General features: G+C 35.2%; 1 protein-coding gene across 4 annotated transcripts in view; it reads right to left on the bottom strand.

The window, feature by feature from the left end:
• The window catches only part of LOC114320720 (protein PSK SIMULATOR 1), a 33,258-nt gene extending 15,441 nt beyond the window's left edge, over nt 1-17,817 (bottom strand). The window contains exons 1-8 of one of the 4 annotated variants that reach the window (XM_028267790.2): nt 17,418-17,817; nt 16,495-17,126; nt 12,918-13,243; nt 12,724-12,816; nt 12,521-12,611; nt 11,802-11,895; nt 8,272-8,369; nt 7,904-7,973 (exon numbers count right to left, since the gene is read on the bottom strand). In XM_028267790.2, coding sequence (XP_028123591.2) covers nt 7,904-7,973; nt 8,272-8,369; nt 11,802-11,895; nt 12,521-12,611; nt 12,724-12,816; nt 12,918-13,243; nt 16,495-16,815 — 1,093 coding nt within the window. In that variant the 5' untranslated portion in view covers nt 16,816-17,126; nt 17,418-17,817. The remainder of the gene's footprint in view (nt 1-7,903; nt 7,974-8,271; nt 8,370-11,801; nt 11,896-12,520; nt 12,612-12,723; nt 12,817-12,917; nt 13,244-16,494; nt 17,127-17,417) is intronic. The other 3 variants (XM_028267792.2, XM_028267791.2, XM_082920502.1) reach the window with 3 other exon arrangements.
• Between the last annotated feature and the right edge of the window lie 1,660 nt (nt 17,818-19,477).

The following is a 19,477-nucleotide window of genomic DNA, read 5'->3' as shown; positions in this document are numbered from 1 at the left end:
ACTTTTTACTCTAACCCTTGTCCATGACACCAAATTCAAACATTCAACTATACTTCCAATCAAATATCCATATTTGATGGGGAAAATTATGGTTATTGGAGTATTCAAATGAAGACTCTTTATTTCTCAAGATCTATGGGAGACAGTGGAGGAAGGTTTCCCTATTCTAAGAGATCATGACATCATGGACACAAGGCATACAAAAAGAGTACAAAGGGAATAAGAAGAAAGATGCAAAGGCGTCACTCAACATACAACAAGGGGTAAGCAAATCTATTTTTCCTAGATAATTGGTGCAAAATATTCTAAAGGTGCATGGGAAATCTTAAAACAAGAATTTCAAGGTTCTGAAAAAGTCATCTTCATTAAACTTCAACCTTTGTGGTGTGATTTTGATAACCTAAACTTAGGCATGAAAGAAAATGAGACTGTCCAATCTTTTTGCACAAAAGTTGCAGAAATTATAAATCAAATCAAAAGTTATGGAGATACTATAGAAAAGAGAAAATTTGTTGAAAAAATATTGAGAAGTTTGCCACAAAAATTTGAACATATTGTTGCGGCAATTGAGTCGTCAAAAGACCTATCTAAACTATTTTTTCATGAGTTTATGGGTTCTCTTGAAGCCCATGAAAAAAAATGGCCAGATTCAATAGACCAAATGCAAGAGCAAATATTGAGCAAGCCTTTCAATCAAAGCTCAATATCACAGAAAGTAGACTTCTGGAAAATAGAGGTCATGGCATAGCTCAACAACAACAAAGAACGGGACACCAAAATTTTGGTAAACATAGCCGAGGAAGAGGAAGAAGAAATTTTCAACAAGAAACAAATCGAGCTAGTAACAAAATTTAATTCTAGCTATCATGTATGTGGTAAATCTAATCATCAATCCAAGGATTGTAATTTCAGATGCACGAAGTGAAAAATTCCTAACCATTCACAGAAGGACTGTTGGTATCAGAAGAAAGATGAAAAAAAATGAAGCAAATTTTTCTGAAGAAAATGATCCAACTTAAGTGCTCTTCTCTTGCATGAGCACACAACAAGATGCACTCAACACATGGTACATGGACAGTGATGTAGCAACCACATTATTTGTTCCCAATAAATTGGGAGATGGAAAGCAAAAACTAGTCAAATGCAAAGGAACAATTGGGGTACAAACCAAGGGAGGTAAAACAAAACTTATTGATGATGTTTTATATGTCTTTGATTTGACTCAAAATTTACTGAGTGTCGATCAATTGATTCAAAAAGGATACTCAGTAAATTTTATTGGAGATGAATGCAAAATAGAAGACAAACAAAATTCACTAGTGGCAAGCGTCAAAATGGCACCAAACAAAGTGTTTCCACTTACCATGCTGCTAGATGAAAATTTTGCTTTGAAAGTTGATAAGACCTATGACTCCATACTCTGGCATTTGAGATATGGGCATTCAAACTATAGACGATTGGAACAACACAAAAGGGCATGGTAATTGGGCTTCCAAAAATTCAACAAAATGACAAAACATGTGAAGGATGCATATTTGGAAAAATGCACCGATTACCTTTTCCCAAGACTGCTTGGCGAGCAAAAGCTCCACTTGACCTGGTACATGCAGATATTTGTGGACCAACAAGAATTCATTTGGAAACAAAAAATATTTTCTTCTCCTTCTTGATGATTTACGTAGGATGATGTGGTCTACTTACAAAAATCATCTTTCTCAACATTTCTTCAGTTCAAGAAGATGGTAGAAAGGCAAAGTCGTCATTGTCTGAAGGTGCTCAGAACAAATCATGGTGAAGAATTGCTGTCTAAAGAATTCACAAGTTGCTGCAAAAATAAAGGAATCAAGTGCCAATTGACCATTCGCTACACTCCTCAGCAATGGAGTGGCAAAAAGGAAGAATCGCACCATTGTCGAGATAGCAAGGAATCTGCTCAAGACAAAAGGTCTTCCCAACAATTTTTTGGCAGAAGCAGTCAACACTACTGTTTTCATCCTCAACCGGTCTCCAACAAAAGCTCTTGTCAACAAAACTTCTTATGAAGCTTAGCACAATTGCAAGCCAGTGGTAAATTTTTTTAAAGTTTTCGGATGCATTGCATATTCCCTTATTCCTTCTCAATATAGGGAAAAAATTGACCAAAAGGAGCAGAATTCATTTTCATCGGCTATTCTGATGAATCAAAAGGTTATCGACTTTTCGATCTAAAAACCAACAAATTGGTGACTTCGAAGGATCTGCACTTTGATGAAATGAAAGCATGGGACTGGGAAAATTCGCATGAGGGTGAAAAATTCATACAACTAGATCAAGGCAAGCTAAGTTCATCCAATTCAGACTCACTAGTTCCGTAACAAAGCCTTTTTGAAAATAGTGACTTGAAATCTGATTCAAAATCGCCTATTAGAAAGGCACGGCCTTTAAGAGAAATTTATGATTCATGCAATTTTGCATTTTTCTATTGTGAGCCACAGAATTTTGAAGTAACAGCTAAAAATCAAGTTTGGCAAAATGCAATGGATGAAGAGCTATGAAGCACGGGTATTCCAAAAATATTGTCGTACAAGTATCGAGCACTTACTGGGTACCGGCACGGGTACTCCAAAAATATTGTCGTACAAGTACCGAGTACTTACCAGGTACCTGTACAGGTACTGGTACGACTGTACGCGTACCGACTATGAAAAAAACATACCGGGTACAGCAAAAACATATCGGGTACGTTTTATACGATGTGTACAATCCAAGTACGCGACGGGTATGCGTTGGGTATGGCAAGGTAAAAAACAAGATTTTCAGCAAATTTAAGGGTACTAAAGCAATTTTTTTGTCCATTTTAAAAAATTAAATAAATTTGGGGTTATTTTGTAATAATAAAAACAAAGATCAAATTGAAATTAGGTTTACAATGTGTCTATTGTTCTATTCAAAGAAACACAGTCGAAGTCGATGAAGAAAGAAAAAAGCTTGGCTATTGAAACTCCTTCAAAGACGTGTTGATTCTCTCCTTCGAATAACACATTCCAGTGAGTTTCTCTTCAATTCTTCCTCTTTTTCTTCTTTGATTCTTCTTCCGCTTTCTTTCATTTCTTTTTTTTAAGATTTTTCTCTTTTTCTTCACAACAGCAAAACAGACAAAAAAAATTTTCTTCTTTTTTCCTTTTTTTTTTTTTTTTTGATTCTCTCCTTTGATTGTCTTTCTTTGATTCGATTCTCTCCTTTGATTCAATTCTTCTTCCTCTTTCTTGAACTCTCCTTCGTTTTTTTTCTGATATATATTTTTTTATTTATATTTTTTTCCCCACACGAGTTGGAATTTCATGCAAGTCTAGAGACTTCTCTTTAATCATCTTCTAAGAAAAAAAGGTAGTGTAGAATCACCCTCTCCGGTATTTTTCTTACTGTTATAGACTGTAGTAGACACAATAAAAAAAATAAAAAGAAAAATAAAAAAAATTGTTATTTAAATATTTAAAAAATTATATACACGAATGAATTGAAAGAATTCACAAATTATTTTGTTAATGGTTATATTATAAGAATATGAGTTCATCAAAAAGTATAGGTTCAACTGCAAGTGCTCCTATTGATATTGATCAAACTAGGGACGAAAATGCTCCTCTTTGGGGTTACGTTACGAATATAGCTAAAAGGGGAGATGGCAGAAGTGGTAATATCATATTTCGGTGTAATTATTGTAATATTAAGTTTCAATGTTCGTACTCACAACAACCTAGAGTAAATTTCAATACGACCTTTGCCCCAGTTGTCTGAATGGAGACAATCAGAACAGTTTTAGCCCTGGCAGCATAGCTGGAATTTTCGGTCCACCAGCTGGATGTAAAATCAACATTTTTGAATGGCGATCTACAAGAAGTATATGTGGAGCAACCACAAGGCTATGTGGTGGAAGGAAAAGAAGACGTGGTCTATTAACTAAGAAAAGCACTTTATGGCCTAAAATAGGCGGAATAATAACATAGATAGACAAATACTTCATCCATTGCAGTTTTTAAATAAGTCCTAGTGAGCCATCACTATATGTGAAAAAGGGAGGTACCAATGATTTTCTCATCATCTGCCTTCATATTGATGATTTACTTTTCACTGGCAATAATTCTGTGATGCCCGATGATTTCAAAAAGGCTATGATATAAGAATATGAAATGACAGATCTTGGCCTAATGAAATATTTTCTTGGCATTCAAGTGCGGCAGACGAAAGGAGAAATTTTCATTTCTCAAGAAAAATACGCAGAAGACTTGCTGAAAAGATTCAAGATGTCAACATACAAGCCAATTTTAACACCCATGGCGACAAATGAAAAATTGCAGCTAGAAGATGGAGCACCAAAAGTCAACCCAACATTGTACAGCAACCTAGTTGGGTCACTCATGTTTCTCACTAACACCAGGCCAGATATTGTTTATCCAATCAGTATAATTTCCAGATTCATGACTGAACCCAACCAAATCCATTTTTCCACAGCTAAGCAAATACTACGGTATTTGCAAGGCACAAAAAATTTTGGGATCAAGTATGTGAAGGAAGAAGACAACAGTCTTGCTAGATACATTGACAGTGATTGGACAGTTCCATTGATGATCGAAAAAGCACATTTGGATATGTGTTTTGGATGTGTTTTGTATAAAGCAATCTCTTGGTCCTCAAAAAAGCAAAAGACGGCGTCACTCTTATCAGCTGAAGCAAAATACATTGCTGCCACCAACGCCGCTTGTGAAACTGTATGGCTTGGAAAAATTCTTGCAGATCTACAGCAAAAGCAAATGGACCCCACAATAATTTACTGCAACAATATGTCTGCCATTACCATGACGAAAAATCCCACTTTCCACGCTCAAACAAAGCATATTGAACTTCGTCATCACTTCATTAGAAATTTGGTAGGCAAAGAAGAAATTCAATTGGAGTTTGCCAATACTAACAAACAGCTTGCAGACATTTTTACCAAAGTAGTGCCCTCACAAAAATTGGAACAATTCAAAATTTTTTGTCATGTATTACAAATTAAGAGGGGTGTTAAATAACTAATTTGTAATGTGTTTTATTTTGTGTCAATTTGTAAATAAGTTAGCAACTTGAAACTTGCTGTCTCAGATTTGCTCAGTGTCAGCGTCAGTACATGCAACTTGTAGATACATGGATGTGCTTGGTTCATCCTCATTGGTTGAGAGGGTTGGCAGCCTTCCCTATATAAAGGCAAAAACTCTTCATTTGTTAACACACCAAAACACAGCAATACAAAGCATTTCAGTAGCTCTTTTAGTCCCTCTCACTCTCTCAGCTCTCTTTCTCTCTAAATTTCTCTGTTCTGAATTTTGGGTCTCTCATTTTCTCTCTCTAGAATAGTATATTTACTTTATTTAAAATTCACTTTGCACCCAACACCTACTGCACCCCAAAGTAGAAAATAGTACATCGTCCTAGAGTTCCTTTGCCACAGGGCAATGTATAAGAAGGTGATCCACGTCTCTTCTCCCTTAAAAAGCAGGCAACATCTGCCAGTCAGCCTATACCAGTATACCTTCGCTCTATGTTACCTGGAACATGGAGTGTTCTGGTACAAGGAACATGGTATGCCACGTGCCTTAAATTGTGGTACAATAGGGTTGTTAAATAGTTTGATATGCATTGTTAGATACATTTCCTAACAGCTTTAACAATTGGTGATATAACATGGTATCAGAACTCAAGTTGAAAGAGGTCTTTGGTTCAAGGATAATCCTATCCCCAACATAGGCATTTGAGGCTCAAAATGCCAGCACGCCAGCACTTCAGCCAAAAGCTTATAACCACACCTCACCAAGCTTTACGTACATTAAATCCTTCAATTCAAAAGCACCTCCCTTCTTAGGGAATAAAGCTATGAACACAGCACTAAGATTCCTTTCGAAAACCTTAGCCCTACGGCAATAATTAAAGAAACCCATAATATCCACTCCTAATGGAATTCCATGAAGCCAACAAAAGGCTATTGACGCCAGAAGCCTTGTCTCTATTGCATTCCTTCAAAAAATATAAAACTTCCTCCTCTAAAAAGTGCACTTCTAGCTAGCCCAATCTCCTAAATTGGAATGAAAATCCCACCCTTTAAGAAAAGGTCTCCTAGCACAAGGCTCTTAGTATAAATCCACATAAAACACCATTTATGATGACCCTCATCTTTTCTAATCTCCTCTCCACCAATCAGTTAGTTGCCTATATGATTGTGACTTCTGTGAGAGTTACCCAGCTGGTGAAAAAAAAATTTCCCATCACCCCCTTCAACCATAGCTCCCTAGCCTTTTGCCCCCAACAGATTTCTTCCATAAAGATGATCCTAACCAAATTAGCTTTAGCCACCTCACTACCCATTGCTTTGTCTTCCAATAGGGCCTCCACTGCCTCCTTTCTATTGCACTGATGGATTTGCTCCACAGTTTTCACGTTATGGAACTTTAGATCACCAAACACCCCCTTATTCCACCTTTTAATCTCAACTTTGATCCATTTCCACTTACTTGCTACCATAGAGAACAAGTTCCCTTCCACTGTAAGGCTTTCCCACCACTGATCCTCCTCCTCCATAAAACCCTCAAGCTGAATTACTCCCATTATGAATTCCCCCTCAATACAACAAAATAGAAAAATGAAGGGAGTCCCAAATTGGATAAGATGTTACAAAAAAAAAGGAAAAAGTGGCTCTTAATATACAATGGATGGACTCACCATTTACAGCCTAAAGCTTTTTAAATGAGGACTTCCAAACAATGTGTTGAGCCCTGGTGTTGTAGAATCAGTTTCTCCCCCAACAGATTGCGCCATGTTGCGCATTAGGTGGGCTCTCTGGTTTTCCCAACTCTTCCTAGTTCCCATCAGTCAATCTTTGAAGTTCTGCCACCTCCAAAGGCCTTTCTTCATCCACCCTTCCCACCAAACACTACTTTAGAAAATCCAGCAGAGCACAAGGCAAAGCATCAACTTCAATGTCATTACCCATATTCCAAGAACCTACAATTTCCTCAGGCCAATCACTAACCCTAGTGACCTCGTCCAACGGCCTTCAATTAAACTCCTTAGTGCTGACAGATCAATTAACAAAATCCATTAACGTGTTTATAAACAATACCCAATCTTCTCCTTCCTCTATAGCAGGAACACACAAGGACCTCCTCCTAGATCCTTCCCACATCGCAAGTTCATGGAAGCATCCGCCCCAAATTTCATAATATCTCCCTTTCAAAACTTTGTTAGGCCCCTTGAATCTTCCCGAAGCCCAAAATGGTCTCTTCTTCTTAGCTTCTTTAAGTTGCAAACACAACCATTTTGACTTTGAAGGCACTAGAAAAATAAATTGCGGGAAACCCATCCACCTTTCAGCCACCGCCACACTGGACTCGCCATCAGCGTCATTGATCGCAAGATTGAATGTCTTCCAAGGTAATTGAACTGTAGACAACGTATTCAAATGACAAGATTTGCCAGTACTTAATCCTAAGCAAATTCTTAGACTTTATGAAGAAAACATTTTGATTAATTTTCCGTGATTAAATATCAATATACTAATGAACCCTTTTCCTGTAGAAAATACCCTATTTATTTATTTTGGCCAATGATGATAAAATTGTGCTCTCCTAATTATCAAAAACCATAGACGCAAATCTTCAAGGTTTTTTATTTTTTATTTTTTATTTTTTATTTTTTATTTTTTATTTTTAATCCCAGAGCCAACTAAAAGAGCCTAAAGTTGCAAATTTGTTTTGGAAGTGTCTCAAACTCTCAGTGAAACAACAAGAAAAAGCCAAAAGTCTTTTTCTTCTACCATCCAATATCTGGCAGGAGAACAGAATAGAACTGGGTATAGATAAGAATAAAGAAATCAGTTAAGGCTTTGAATTCATACCAGCAGAACGAAAAGCATTGTGAATCTCCAAATGTAAGAAATGGACAGTGTCTACAAGTTTCTCCATTACCTATATAATGATAAATGCAATAAATTAGGGCCCTCTGAAAATATACTACATAAATTACTCTGAATGAGGTTAATTTATCGAGATCCTTCCAAACGAAGATCTCCATAAGCAAAATAAATTTAGTCCATAGCATAATGAGCACAAAACTACAGACTCTATGCTGAAAAATAGTATTTACTATTTAGTAAACAAAATTACTGATTGAAGTCAATTGAATATCTAGAAACTTCCAAACTAAGATTAGCACATTGTCTAACCTATAAACCTTGAAAGAATCATAAAACAGTATGGGCAATACCTCTTCTAAAATCTTGGCCCAGAGTGATTTCTTTTTCAAACTTCTCACAAGTTTCCTTTGACTCTTCAACTCAGCCCTTAAGATTGCAAGGCCATCTCCTAAATGTTATGAATACATAGACAATTAAAACAATATTACAAGCATATACAATATTCATGAAATAAAAATTTTAAAATAAAAACAAAAAAATAGATAGACAGACCAACAGATAGATAGATACATTCTGTTAGAATATTTACATATCTTACATCTAAGGTGGGAAAAGGTTACATCATGAGGTGAAATCAATCGCATAAAGCTGGACCAGGCACATCAACAGGAACACAGTGCAGGGCTCAAGCCCAGCCACAAAGACAAATCCCTAAAAGTAGAAGAACACCATGGAAGGGTCAATCCAAGTTGGAGGATGGGCATGGCCCCGTTGAATATTGAAAAGCCTTAAATTTCAAGTTCATTATTATTTCTTGCAGGCCTAGGAGCTAAGAATGGCCATGGGCTAAACAGCTAGGCCAAGTTTGGCATTCGCTAACCAAGCCTATGAAGCACAGACACAAACACGGGACACGACACGAACACGCAAATTTTCAAAAAATGGAAAACACCACATGCTGGGGACACGCTTAATATATATATAACTTTTTTTATTTATTATATGTAAAATTAAAAAATATATATTATTTTTATTTATTTATATCATTTATTTATTTACTTTAATATCAAATATCAAAACCAATTAATTTTTGAAAAAATTACCCATAAATCCTATTTTCTGAAAAGTTGAACCATTTAGTCCTAAAAGTTTTCTTATGCACCATTTAGTCCCATTTAATTTTGGTAAATAACATCAAACATCATCATCAAAACAACATCAAACATCGCAACATCATCATCAAACAACATCCGGGACTACCAAAGAAGAACCCTAACTTCCACGGCGTCCGATCTCCCACTTCTCACATCATCGGCAAGATTCCCCTTGCTTCAGACTCCTCCCTCATCTTCCTCATTCCAAAAACCAAAAACTCTTCCAGACTCTTACATGAAAAAAAATAAAATAATAATAATAATAATAAATAAATAAGGCTTTGGAAATTTGTGTTTGTTCATCTTCAATTGGTGCAATCGATTTAATGGCGGAAAATCATCGAACCGCAGAATCAGAGAAGTTGCTTCTGACGCAACACGCCGAGAAGCACTTCACGGCGGGCGAGATCGCCTGCGACATCATCATCGGCGTCTCTGACGGCCTCACCGTCCCCTTCGCTCTCGCCGCTGGTCTCTCCGGTGTGAACGCTTCCTTCTCCATCATCCTCACTGCCGGCATCGCCGAGGTCGCCGCCGGCGCAATCTCCATGGGATTCGGCGATGGTTTCAACGTCATCAACGCCACATTCAATCGGTCTAATGTTCTTCGATTTGAGGGATTTGAGGGAAGAACATCACTGTGTTGATGATTTCGATCGAATAGCACACATCCGATATTCAAGAACATTCAAGAACATCACTGTGTTGAAGAACATCACAGATCCGACATTCAAGAACGTCAATGTGTTGAAGAACATCACAGATCCGATACTCAATCCGATTCGAGGGAAGAACATCACTGTGTTGATGATGTTTTGTTAATGTTGATCTGTTTTGATGTTGTTTTGATGATGTTTGATGTTCGAAAATTACCCAATTTTTTTTTTTTTCTTTTTCAGATTGCTTTTTTGCTTTGAAGGTCTGGAATGCCCACACATTGACCATCAATGGCGACCCATTATCCTTCAGAAATGGTTGTTTGTTTAGTGATGTATAATGTATATGTTGATGTTTGATATATATTTTTTTAGTTTGATGTTGTTTTGATGATGATGTTTGATGTTGTTTGATGATGATGTTGTGATGTTGTTTTGATGATGATGTTTGATGTTGTTTTGATAATGATGTTGTGATGTTTGATGTTGTTTTGATGATGATAATGTTGTTTTGACGATGATGATGTTTGATGTATATGCCCTCTATGGTCAATTTCCCTATAATGGGACCTTTCAGTCTATAAGAAAACTTTTAGGACTAAATAGTGTATAAGTTATTAATTTGGGATTTATTGGTGCATCACCCTTAATTTTTTTCTATAAATAAAAATATTTTATTCTATGTATGTTAATGTTTACCAAACAAGAATATCCAAAAAAATAGAAAAAAGGAAAAGAGGGGGAAAAAGGTATTTGTTACCAAAATTTAAAAAAAAAATACTATAAAGAAAAAAATACTATAAAAAAAGGGTTTCATCAGAGAGAGAAGAAAAGAAAAGAAAAATCGAAGAAAGAGAGAGAGAGAAGGTCAAACATGGAGAGAGTCTCAGTCAAACAGTCAGAGAAAGAGAGAGAGAGAGATTCGAATAGTCGACCACACAAAACACGCAGAGAATGAGGGGGAGAGAGTCGAATAGAGAGAGAGAAAGAGAGAGACGAACACAAACACACAAAGAGAGACGAATAGAAGAAGATCAAAGAATAGATTGGAAGAAACGTAGAACATATTCGAAGAATATACCTCGATCTAGGGCTTCAACAAGTTCTTCACCCTCTCTCTCTCTCTCTCTCTCTTCAATGGGTTAGGGTTTTTCTCTCTTTGTGTCTCCAACGTGTCCGTAAGGTGTCCAAGAGTGTCCCGAGCATGTCCGGCTGCAAAAATTCAAAAAAAAAAGGGGGGACACATTAGGTAGAGTGTCCGACACGTGTCTGCTGTGTGTCCAACGCGTGTCCGTGTCGAACACCCATACTCTACCTCCGGAGAGGTGTCTGTGCTTTATAGAACCAAGCAAACATCCTCACATTAGGCATCTCTACCTCCTTCTTATTATATCTATAGTTTTCCCAAAATGCATGACATATAAGAAACTACGACCTTTTCTGGCTTGGAAGTAATTACTGTAAAAGTTTTCATTAGGCCAAATAATTGAAAACATACATATTCTACCATCTTTGGTAGCTTTGAAACAAAAAACCTCAAGACATCATTTTTTTCCTTTTCTGTTTCTTTTAGTGACAATGGAATTAGTCATGACATTAGTTTAGAAGAAGAACTTGGGAATATAAGCTCCTATCCACATTTTATGTAACAATCATTCATTAGCCACTTTTTCCATAGACAAATCTTATGAGCATACACATCAATCTTAGCATTCACATACCACTTCTGATTTGAACTACTCAATCGAATCAACAAAAGTCAACAGTGCTGCGATATTAATTAAGATCAGTGCACTAATGATAATCAATAGATAAGCAGCATCAAGTGATCATCAAGCTACTAGTGGAATATCAGTTTTTTATGTCTTTTATACATAATTAAGCAATTCTAAACAACACAACATAGGTATTATAACCTTCACACATCTCCAAGATTTTCAATTTTTAATACACAGATACCAGAATCTAAAGAATCATTTTGCATTATTTAAAATAGATTCAGCGTGTTAAAACAAAGTAGATAAACTAGATTGATTAAAAGAAAGCTGCATGAATTACGGGAACAATTACCTCTTTGAGCAGCATTTGAGTTGTCCTCTTCCTGTTGCTTGCGCCGATAATCTTGTTCAAATCTGTCCAAGGCATGTAACTCATGATACAGTTCCTGCAACCAAAAGGAAGTTCAATCTTTCCTCCATTCAAGTTCTACAAGATAACACCTACGCATTAATCGAGTTGTAATTTGTGAACCATGCGATCTGCTCCACTATTCTAGCCTGTCAAAGAGTAATCATATTTTGCTTGATGGACTAAGCAACTATCTTTAGTGCAGTGACAACTGACAAAGGAGTTGGCACTGAGAAAGTTAGGGGAAGTGATTACAGATATATGCAAGGTTATTCACCCAAAAAAAGATACATGCAAGGAAAGTTTGTGCAGGATGGTGGCGACAAGCATGTGAGTGATAGGGGAGATAAGATTTTTAATAGAGTGAAAGGTCAGAGAATGGGATTAGAGACTGGTGTAAGTAAGGAATTCAAAAAGCATATTGAATAAATAGTGGGAGGTATGTTGGGTTCCCTGGAATGCTAATACCTTTCAAACTCGGCTTGTAGGAACAACTCAGCAAGATAAAGATGCTTGTTTGGTAACTATGACAGAAGGTCACAGAATTCAGACTAGAGTGGACTGGGAATCTCACTTCACAAATAAAAAAAAGGAAAGGAAACATGCAAAACTACAACTTAAACAGAACTTCTCTCCTAGTATAATGGTGAAGAACAACTCACAGCAGTAAACTGAACCAAAGTCATCAACTGCTGCATCACGGTTTCTGCTTCTTCTTTCAACTGTTTTGGGGGTGTAAGTTCTGAACTAAGCCTAAAGATGACAAAAGAAAGCACCAGAGACAATGTGAGAACATTTTGAGAAGCTTCAAAAAAAAAAAAAAAAAATTAAAAAGGCTGAAGTAGACTAGATTCACTAGAATTACTTCTCAAAGTAACGATCCAAGTAGTGCCACTGAGGATCTTTGCATCGATTTCCAAAGCGAACCACTTCTCCAGAAAAAATTTTCAGTTCATCCCTGTTACATTAAAATAATGCTTTTTACTTTTGAAATAACAACAGCTTAAGCACATTATGAGTACACATATGTATGATTAAAGCTGGTCATGCAGTATCAACCTCTTGTCAGCTGCAGCAATTCTAAGGAGTTCATCCATATCTCTTGATATTAAACGTTGCACGCCTTCTGAGGGAAGCACCACCTCTTTCAAATGTTTAACGCTTTCCTTCGAAAGAGATTGCATAAGATTCGCACCCTTGACAATTGTGTTCGCAACTTCAAAAGCCAAAATTGAAATTTTATTTCCCTTTGTTACAACGCCCGAAACAAAACCACTGCTAAGGTTCAAATTCGTCATGCTACTACCAAGAGTATCCAAAACGTCTACTGCCTTTCCAAGCCCAGCAGTACCTGCTCTGCCCAAAAGAGAGCTCACTTCTGAAACCTGTGATACAAGAAGTAAAAATCAAAAAATAAAAATAAGAGGCTGGTAAAGCAATGTAGCAAAATGTACTGACCAGATGGCAACTAGCTTTATTTGTTGACAGATAAATTAGTACGTAATCAAGATCATATGTACATAATGAAACCACCATCCGAAAGTAGTTTGCAGGACAGACGGAAAATTATTTATGACATTTGCTTGAGCACGGGGACATGGCGGGGACATGTACAGAACACGCCACATGTTCATTTATTTATTTATTTTGGTTTTCAAGTGACCTGACCTCATTTTGACCGACCTTAAAACTTAGGCACTTGAAATGCTTTCCAATGATGAAAGGTATTATAATTTTGACTTTTGAGATTCTTTAAATTGCCATTTTCGTACTAAAAACTATTTTTAGCCAAAATTACCATTTTTCAACTCATCTTGAGAGCTTGTTTTCACCTAGTAAAAGTTGGGATTGGAAAATTTCTATTTCACACAAACTTGTAGGTCTTTAAGTTAGCTTTCCCACGCCACTTGAATCACCTCAATCCGATGTCGTATGAGAGAGAGATGTCCAAAATACAAAATGTTGTCCTATATGTGCGGCTGCACGTGCAGCCAGTCAGCCCAGATTCTTGGTTCATTTGGGATTGTGTTGCATTTTGGACAGGAGATGCTGCAAGTTGGCGATAGGGGAACCTTAGGATGACCTTTCTTAGAACCCAAGTCATCCCATGCCTATAAATACACTCCCTTGCCTCCCCTTTTAAGAAATCCCCAAGAGTAATGAAACAAAGTGTTTTTAGTGTGTTAGAACAGTGAAACTCAAAACCCAGCCTCCAAATCCGAGATTCCTAAGCCTAATACAGTAGCAAAACAACTTCAAAGAGTTGATCTAAGGTTGAAAAGAGTTGATCAAAGTGAAACCAAAGCTTGAGGAAAGCAATCAAGCAACTTTCTCTCCTTTTTCTCGAGTTCTTCGGTTTGTTTCAAACCAGCAAGTGTTCTTGTTTCTTTTAATTCCAGCACTTTTTAATCATGTTTTACATATATGATAATGGTTAGGGTGTTAGCATGCATGCATGATCATGTACATTAGTATTTTGTTAATATTTTGCTTTGTTTCTGCATGTTTTAGTTATGAATAATATACAGCATATTTAGTTTAGTTTAATCCCCATGTTTGCATTCATATAGCCCAGTTTAATCATCATATAGCCTCAGCATGTTCTCTATATTTTATGTGTTAGTTGTTATGTTTTTTGGATGTCATGTTAGTAGCCATTCAAACAGACATAGGTTCATGCTTGCTTGTTTAGTAGCATGTTTAGGATCATTGTATATTATTATTGCATGTTTTATTATCATCATGTTGCTGCAGAATCCGGGTGAGTTCTTCTTTCCCTCATAGCATGTTGCTTACTACTTGATGCATTGTTTTCAATTATTCTAGTTTATGAGCATTCGGTGATCAATTGTGTGTTTTGAATGATTTTTGTTTTTCTGATCGGCATGTTTTGAATGATTTCGATGATATTATTTGAGTTGGAGTCATGTTTATAGCCATATGATCAGTTTAAGCCATCTTTTGTTTAAGAAAATCAAATTGTTTTGTGAAAATCTTTGGCTAAGATATGGTTGTATTCATGAGTCCAACTCAAGCGCTATCTTGTTTATTCAATCATCTAGTTGATTAGGTCAGTTAAAGATTTAGGAAAAATCTCATAAAATAAAGGATTAGTAGAGCCCAATCAATTGATTGGGCGAGAGGAGTACTCAATTGATTCCCGAGCCAAGAATATTTGGTTATGACGGATTAGTGCCTATATTTTCAAAGTCAAATGATTTCTTAGTTCCCCATAAAAGACTAACGCTCTATTTGTTAGGGCGGAAAACATTTTCAAATGGAAAACATTTCTTACAGAAAACCTTTTCCAAAAAATGTTTTCTGGAGAAAACATTTTTCTATAAGGGTGTTTGGGAAGAAGTTTTTTTTAGCTTTTTTTGGCTAAAATAGCACTAAAAGACAAAATATGCTAAAATAGCCAATAAGACAAAATATCACATCAAACCCATAATCATTTCACTTTTTCTCTCACAAATATCACATCAAACCCATAATCATTTTACTTTTTCTCTCACAAATATCACATCTAACTACAAAAAAATCCAACTATCTTCCCAAATACAAAAATTTTAGCCTCCTAAAATAGCCAAAAACTAAAATAGCCTACTAAAATAACAACTTCCCAAACACCCACTATGCTTGGTGGTGGTGGTGGTGGTGGTGGTGGTGGTGGTGGTGGTGGTGGTGAAACAAAGGTAAAGGTGGAGGTGGAGGTGGAGGTGGTGGCATGGTGATGGGGCAGCGATGGTGCTGATAGCGACAGTGATGATGACAGTGGCCATCGTGTTGGTGGTGTGGTGGTAGAGGTGAAAGTGACAATGGTAGTGTGGTAATATTGATAAAACTTTAGTCCAGAAAATGTTTTCCACCTTTTAAAAGTTAAAAGCATTTTTTGCCCATATAGGCTTGTTTTCTGTTGACCATGAAAAAAAAAATTTGTTAACTTTTATTTCCCATTGTATCAAATACCAGAAAATGCAGAAAATATTTTTTGTCCAAACAAATGGAAGAGTGGCGACTCTTTGTCGTGAATCGATCTATTTTGAAAACTTGTGGGATAAACGATTGGTTATCACTATACATCATATGATACACATTCCATGTGGGATATTAGAGTTTGGTACAATGTGTGGAAACGTGCCCTTTAAAAAGGCATGGCATCCACATAAGGACACAACAGGGACACACTAACTAGTTATTTTCACCTCTTCTTTAATACTTTTGATAAATGTTGAATGTTATATATGTTTTACTTTTTGCTTAGATTTGAATAATTAATGGATCATTATCCATAAAAATACATAAACTACAAGAGTTTACTTAAGAGTGGATTTTTTTATTATATTGAATAGTGTTGGTTTTTATTAATTTTAATTGTTCTTTTTTTTTTTTTTTGATCAATATTAATTTTAATTATTCATTGATGTACTATTAAGCTACATAGAAAATAAAAATAAAAAAATTGAAGATATTTATAACCATGTCCCCACTGTGTCTGTGTATCCATTTTTTCTAAACAACCTCATTTTTTTGAAACAAATTTCCAGAAAATGTAGTTGAATATATAAGCCAAGAAATGCAAAGGCAAATAGAAACATAAGAACATATCCAAAAATAATATCCAGGCAGGACACACCTTCGCAACAGCCTGCTTAGACTTTGTTGCTTTTGATTTGTCCGACAAAGCCCTAGACAACCGTGGACTCCCATCATTGATATCATCCACATTCATCCCATATGAAACCGTATTCACCTCCGGAAGTGAAAAGGATTCTCCTAATTGCTTATCCATGGTTTCCCCAACCAGAGGCGGCGTCAAATTGCTATTCAAGTTGGCAACCACTCCCCGAGACTGATAAACTATTCCAGAACCATAGTTAAAATGACCATTAACATGTGGAAAGCCTGTGTTGGTTGTACCATCTTCAGTGGATCTCCTTGAGCAAAGCCCACCCATTGCATCAGCAATGCCAACTAGCAGTTCATACCTATTTCAAGCTTCCCATACAAAACCCAAGATTTGAAGCATTCCCAAATGCTTAAAGAACCTTTTTATTCGGTAAATTCGGAATTCAGACTGAAGTGATTTGTAGCAAATGGAACCCTTCCTCAATCAGTTAATCACAAGGGTGATCTACACACATTAGGGTTTCAATACTAGCAGATGACCCCAATAATCTAACCCCATCCTTGATCAATATTTTCAAATTACCACACCGAAAATCCACTGGAATCCACTGAAAAGCCACAAATAATTATGACACCAAACTGCAATAAAAAGTAGTAACAAATAAAAAATAAAAACTCATAAGAAAAAGATCAGAAAGAGAGAACAAAAATTAATCAGAAGAAATAGAAAAATAGAAACCGAGTACAAGATTCAAGATAATGAGTAAACAACAGAAAATAGCAAAAAGAACCGGAAAACAGGTAAATTAGTCACAAATGAAGCTCTACAACGACAATCAAAAGCCAGCAAAAACTTGGGTTTGTTCACAAATTTGAATACCAACATATAAATACATAAAATTGAACAAATAGAGAAAGATGGTAACTTACCGAACAAGAGAGGGATGATGAGTTGGATCAGCAAGAAGATACTAGTAGAGATTCTGGTCAGTGTTTCTTTCCAACAAGAACAAAAACAACGGGGAGAGACAGAGGGTGGTGATGATATCGTAATGATGATGAAAACGATGATGGTGATGGGTAAGAGATTCTAAAGAGAGATAGAAAAGTAATGAGAGCACAGAGGAAGTGAACAACCTATACCCAACCCACACGCAATCAAAGCACGGTCTCTCTGTCTCTCCTCTGCCTTGAAAGAAGTTCAAAGGGACTGACTGCCACACCACCAAACTAGGCCAGAGACGCAAAGTATTCTCTCCCCCGTCTCTCTCTCTCTCTCTCTCTCTCTCTGGTCAAACCCACAAATATTACCCACTAAAATCTTAACCATGGTCAAGTTTTAGATGACCCTCCCAACCCATTACTGATGTCACTCACGTTTGGTGCGGCGTTTATTTCACATGTGTTAAAATAATATATATTATTTTATTTAAATTATAATTATCTTATTTAGTTATATTATTTTTTTATCATATTATTTCAAATATAATTTATATTTTATGTTTTTTATATAAAAAGTCAAAAAGTATATTAATTTAGCATTTTTCAAATAACTCCTTAACTGCGAAATCCACCCCAAAAATATTATTTCAGTAATTTTACGCTAATTTTTTATGAAAAAGTGTAAAAAAAATTAGAAAGAATGATATAATAATTTATAATGATCTTTTAATTTTTAACTAAAATACTTAATTTCCAAACGAGTTCACAAGTTTTTAAAAATTTATTTAGTTATGAGTTTTAAAAATAATTTTTAAAAAATTGAATTCAAAACTTGTTTGGTTATGAATTTTTTAAATTAATTTTTGAATTGTATTTTTTTTTTATCTTGTAATTAAAACTTTTTTTGTAATGTTATAGTTAAATTTGTTTGCATTTTTCATAACATAATTTGAATGTGCCTTTTAGATACATCTAATTTAATTCATATGGCAGAATTTCACTCTATATTTTTTATTTTTTATAAATGTTTTAAAATTTGAACACTTCTTTTTTAGTTTTATATTCACTCAATCTACATATATTTAAAATGCTTCACATTTATAAAAAAAAAATATGAAATTGCTTAATAATGACAAATGTACAACAACAACAACAAAAGCACCCAGTTTAAAAATTAATACAATTTTAATGTTTTGTATATATATTGAAGTTGTTTTTTATGCCTAAATCATATACATCTAAAACATAAAAGTGAAAACATGAGGTTTGTAGGCTTGGTCAATTGGGTTTTGAAAACTTATTTGTGAAAACCTCAACCAAACAAGTTTTGGGCTTGAAATGGGGTGAGATTTTCTCACGATCTCAACATAAAAGAATTTGAGAGATTTACAGGGCCAACATGAGTCTTGTATCAACAATCCGAACTATTTATTTTGTAAGACCCGTAATGTATACTATCTATGAAAAAATTTAAGTCAATCCGATAATCGTAACATTTTCATTTATCGCATTTGTATTTAAAAAAATGAATGGTCTATTTCAAATATATATTTGTCTTTTATTTTTTCGGAGACAGATGCAATAAAATAAAATAAAAAGATAGTATTGGATCAAACTAATTGTTTTTATAGATAATATACATTACATATCTTACAAAATGAACGATTCGAATCATCGAAATGAAACACCCCAAGTTCTATCATATTGTGATCCTAACATGAAATAAGCCCAATCCTTTTAAAATATATGTTTTGAAAATTAAAAACCAAACAGGATTTAAATTTTAAATTTTGAAAAAGTGCTTCAAGAACCAAACGATGATTTTTTTACATTTGACTTTTTTTTTTAAGGGAAATTACTACTCAAGAATTATCACACAATAGTAAAAAAGTTTACGAATTTTTTGACACTGGTGTGCAATTTATCATATTTTTAAAGGAAATTTTCACCTCAATAGGTGTTTAAAAAATTATTTTCAAATTAATGATAAACTTTATATACATAAAAAAATAAATTCATATTTTTCTCCATTACTTTGTAATTAAATT

Source organism: Camellia sinensis, chromosome 3, assembly GCF_055761805.1.
Source record: "Camellia sinensis isolate YWXY chromosome 3, ASM5576180v1, whole genome shotgun sequence".
NCBI classification, from domain to species: domain Eukaryota; kingdom Viridiplantae; phylum Streptophyta; class Magnoliopsida; order Ericales; family Theaceae; genus Camellia; species Camellia sinensis.
The sequence above is the reverse complement of the archived record's forward strand: the minus strand, read 5'-3'. Positions and strand labels throughout refer to the sequence as shown.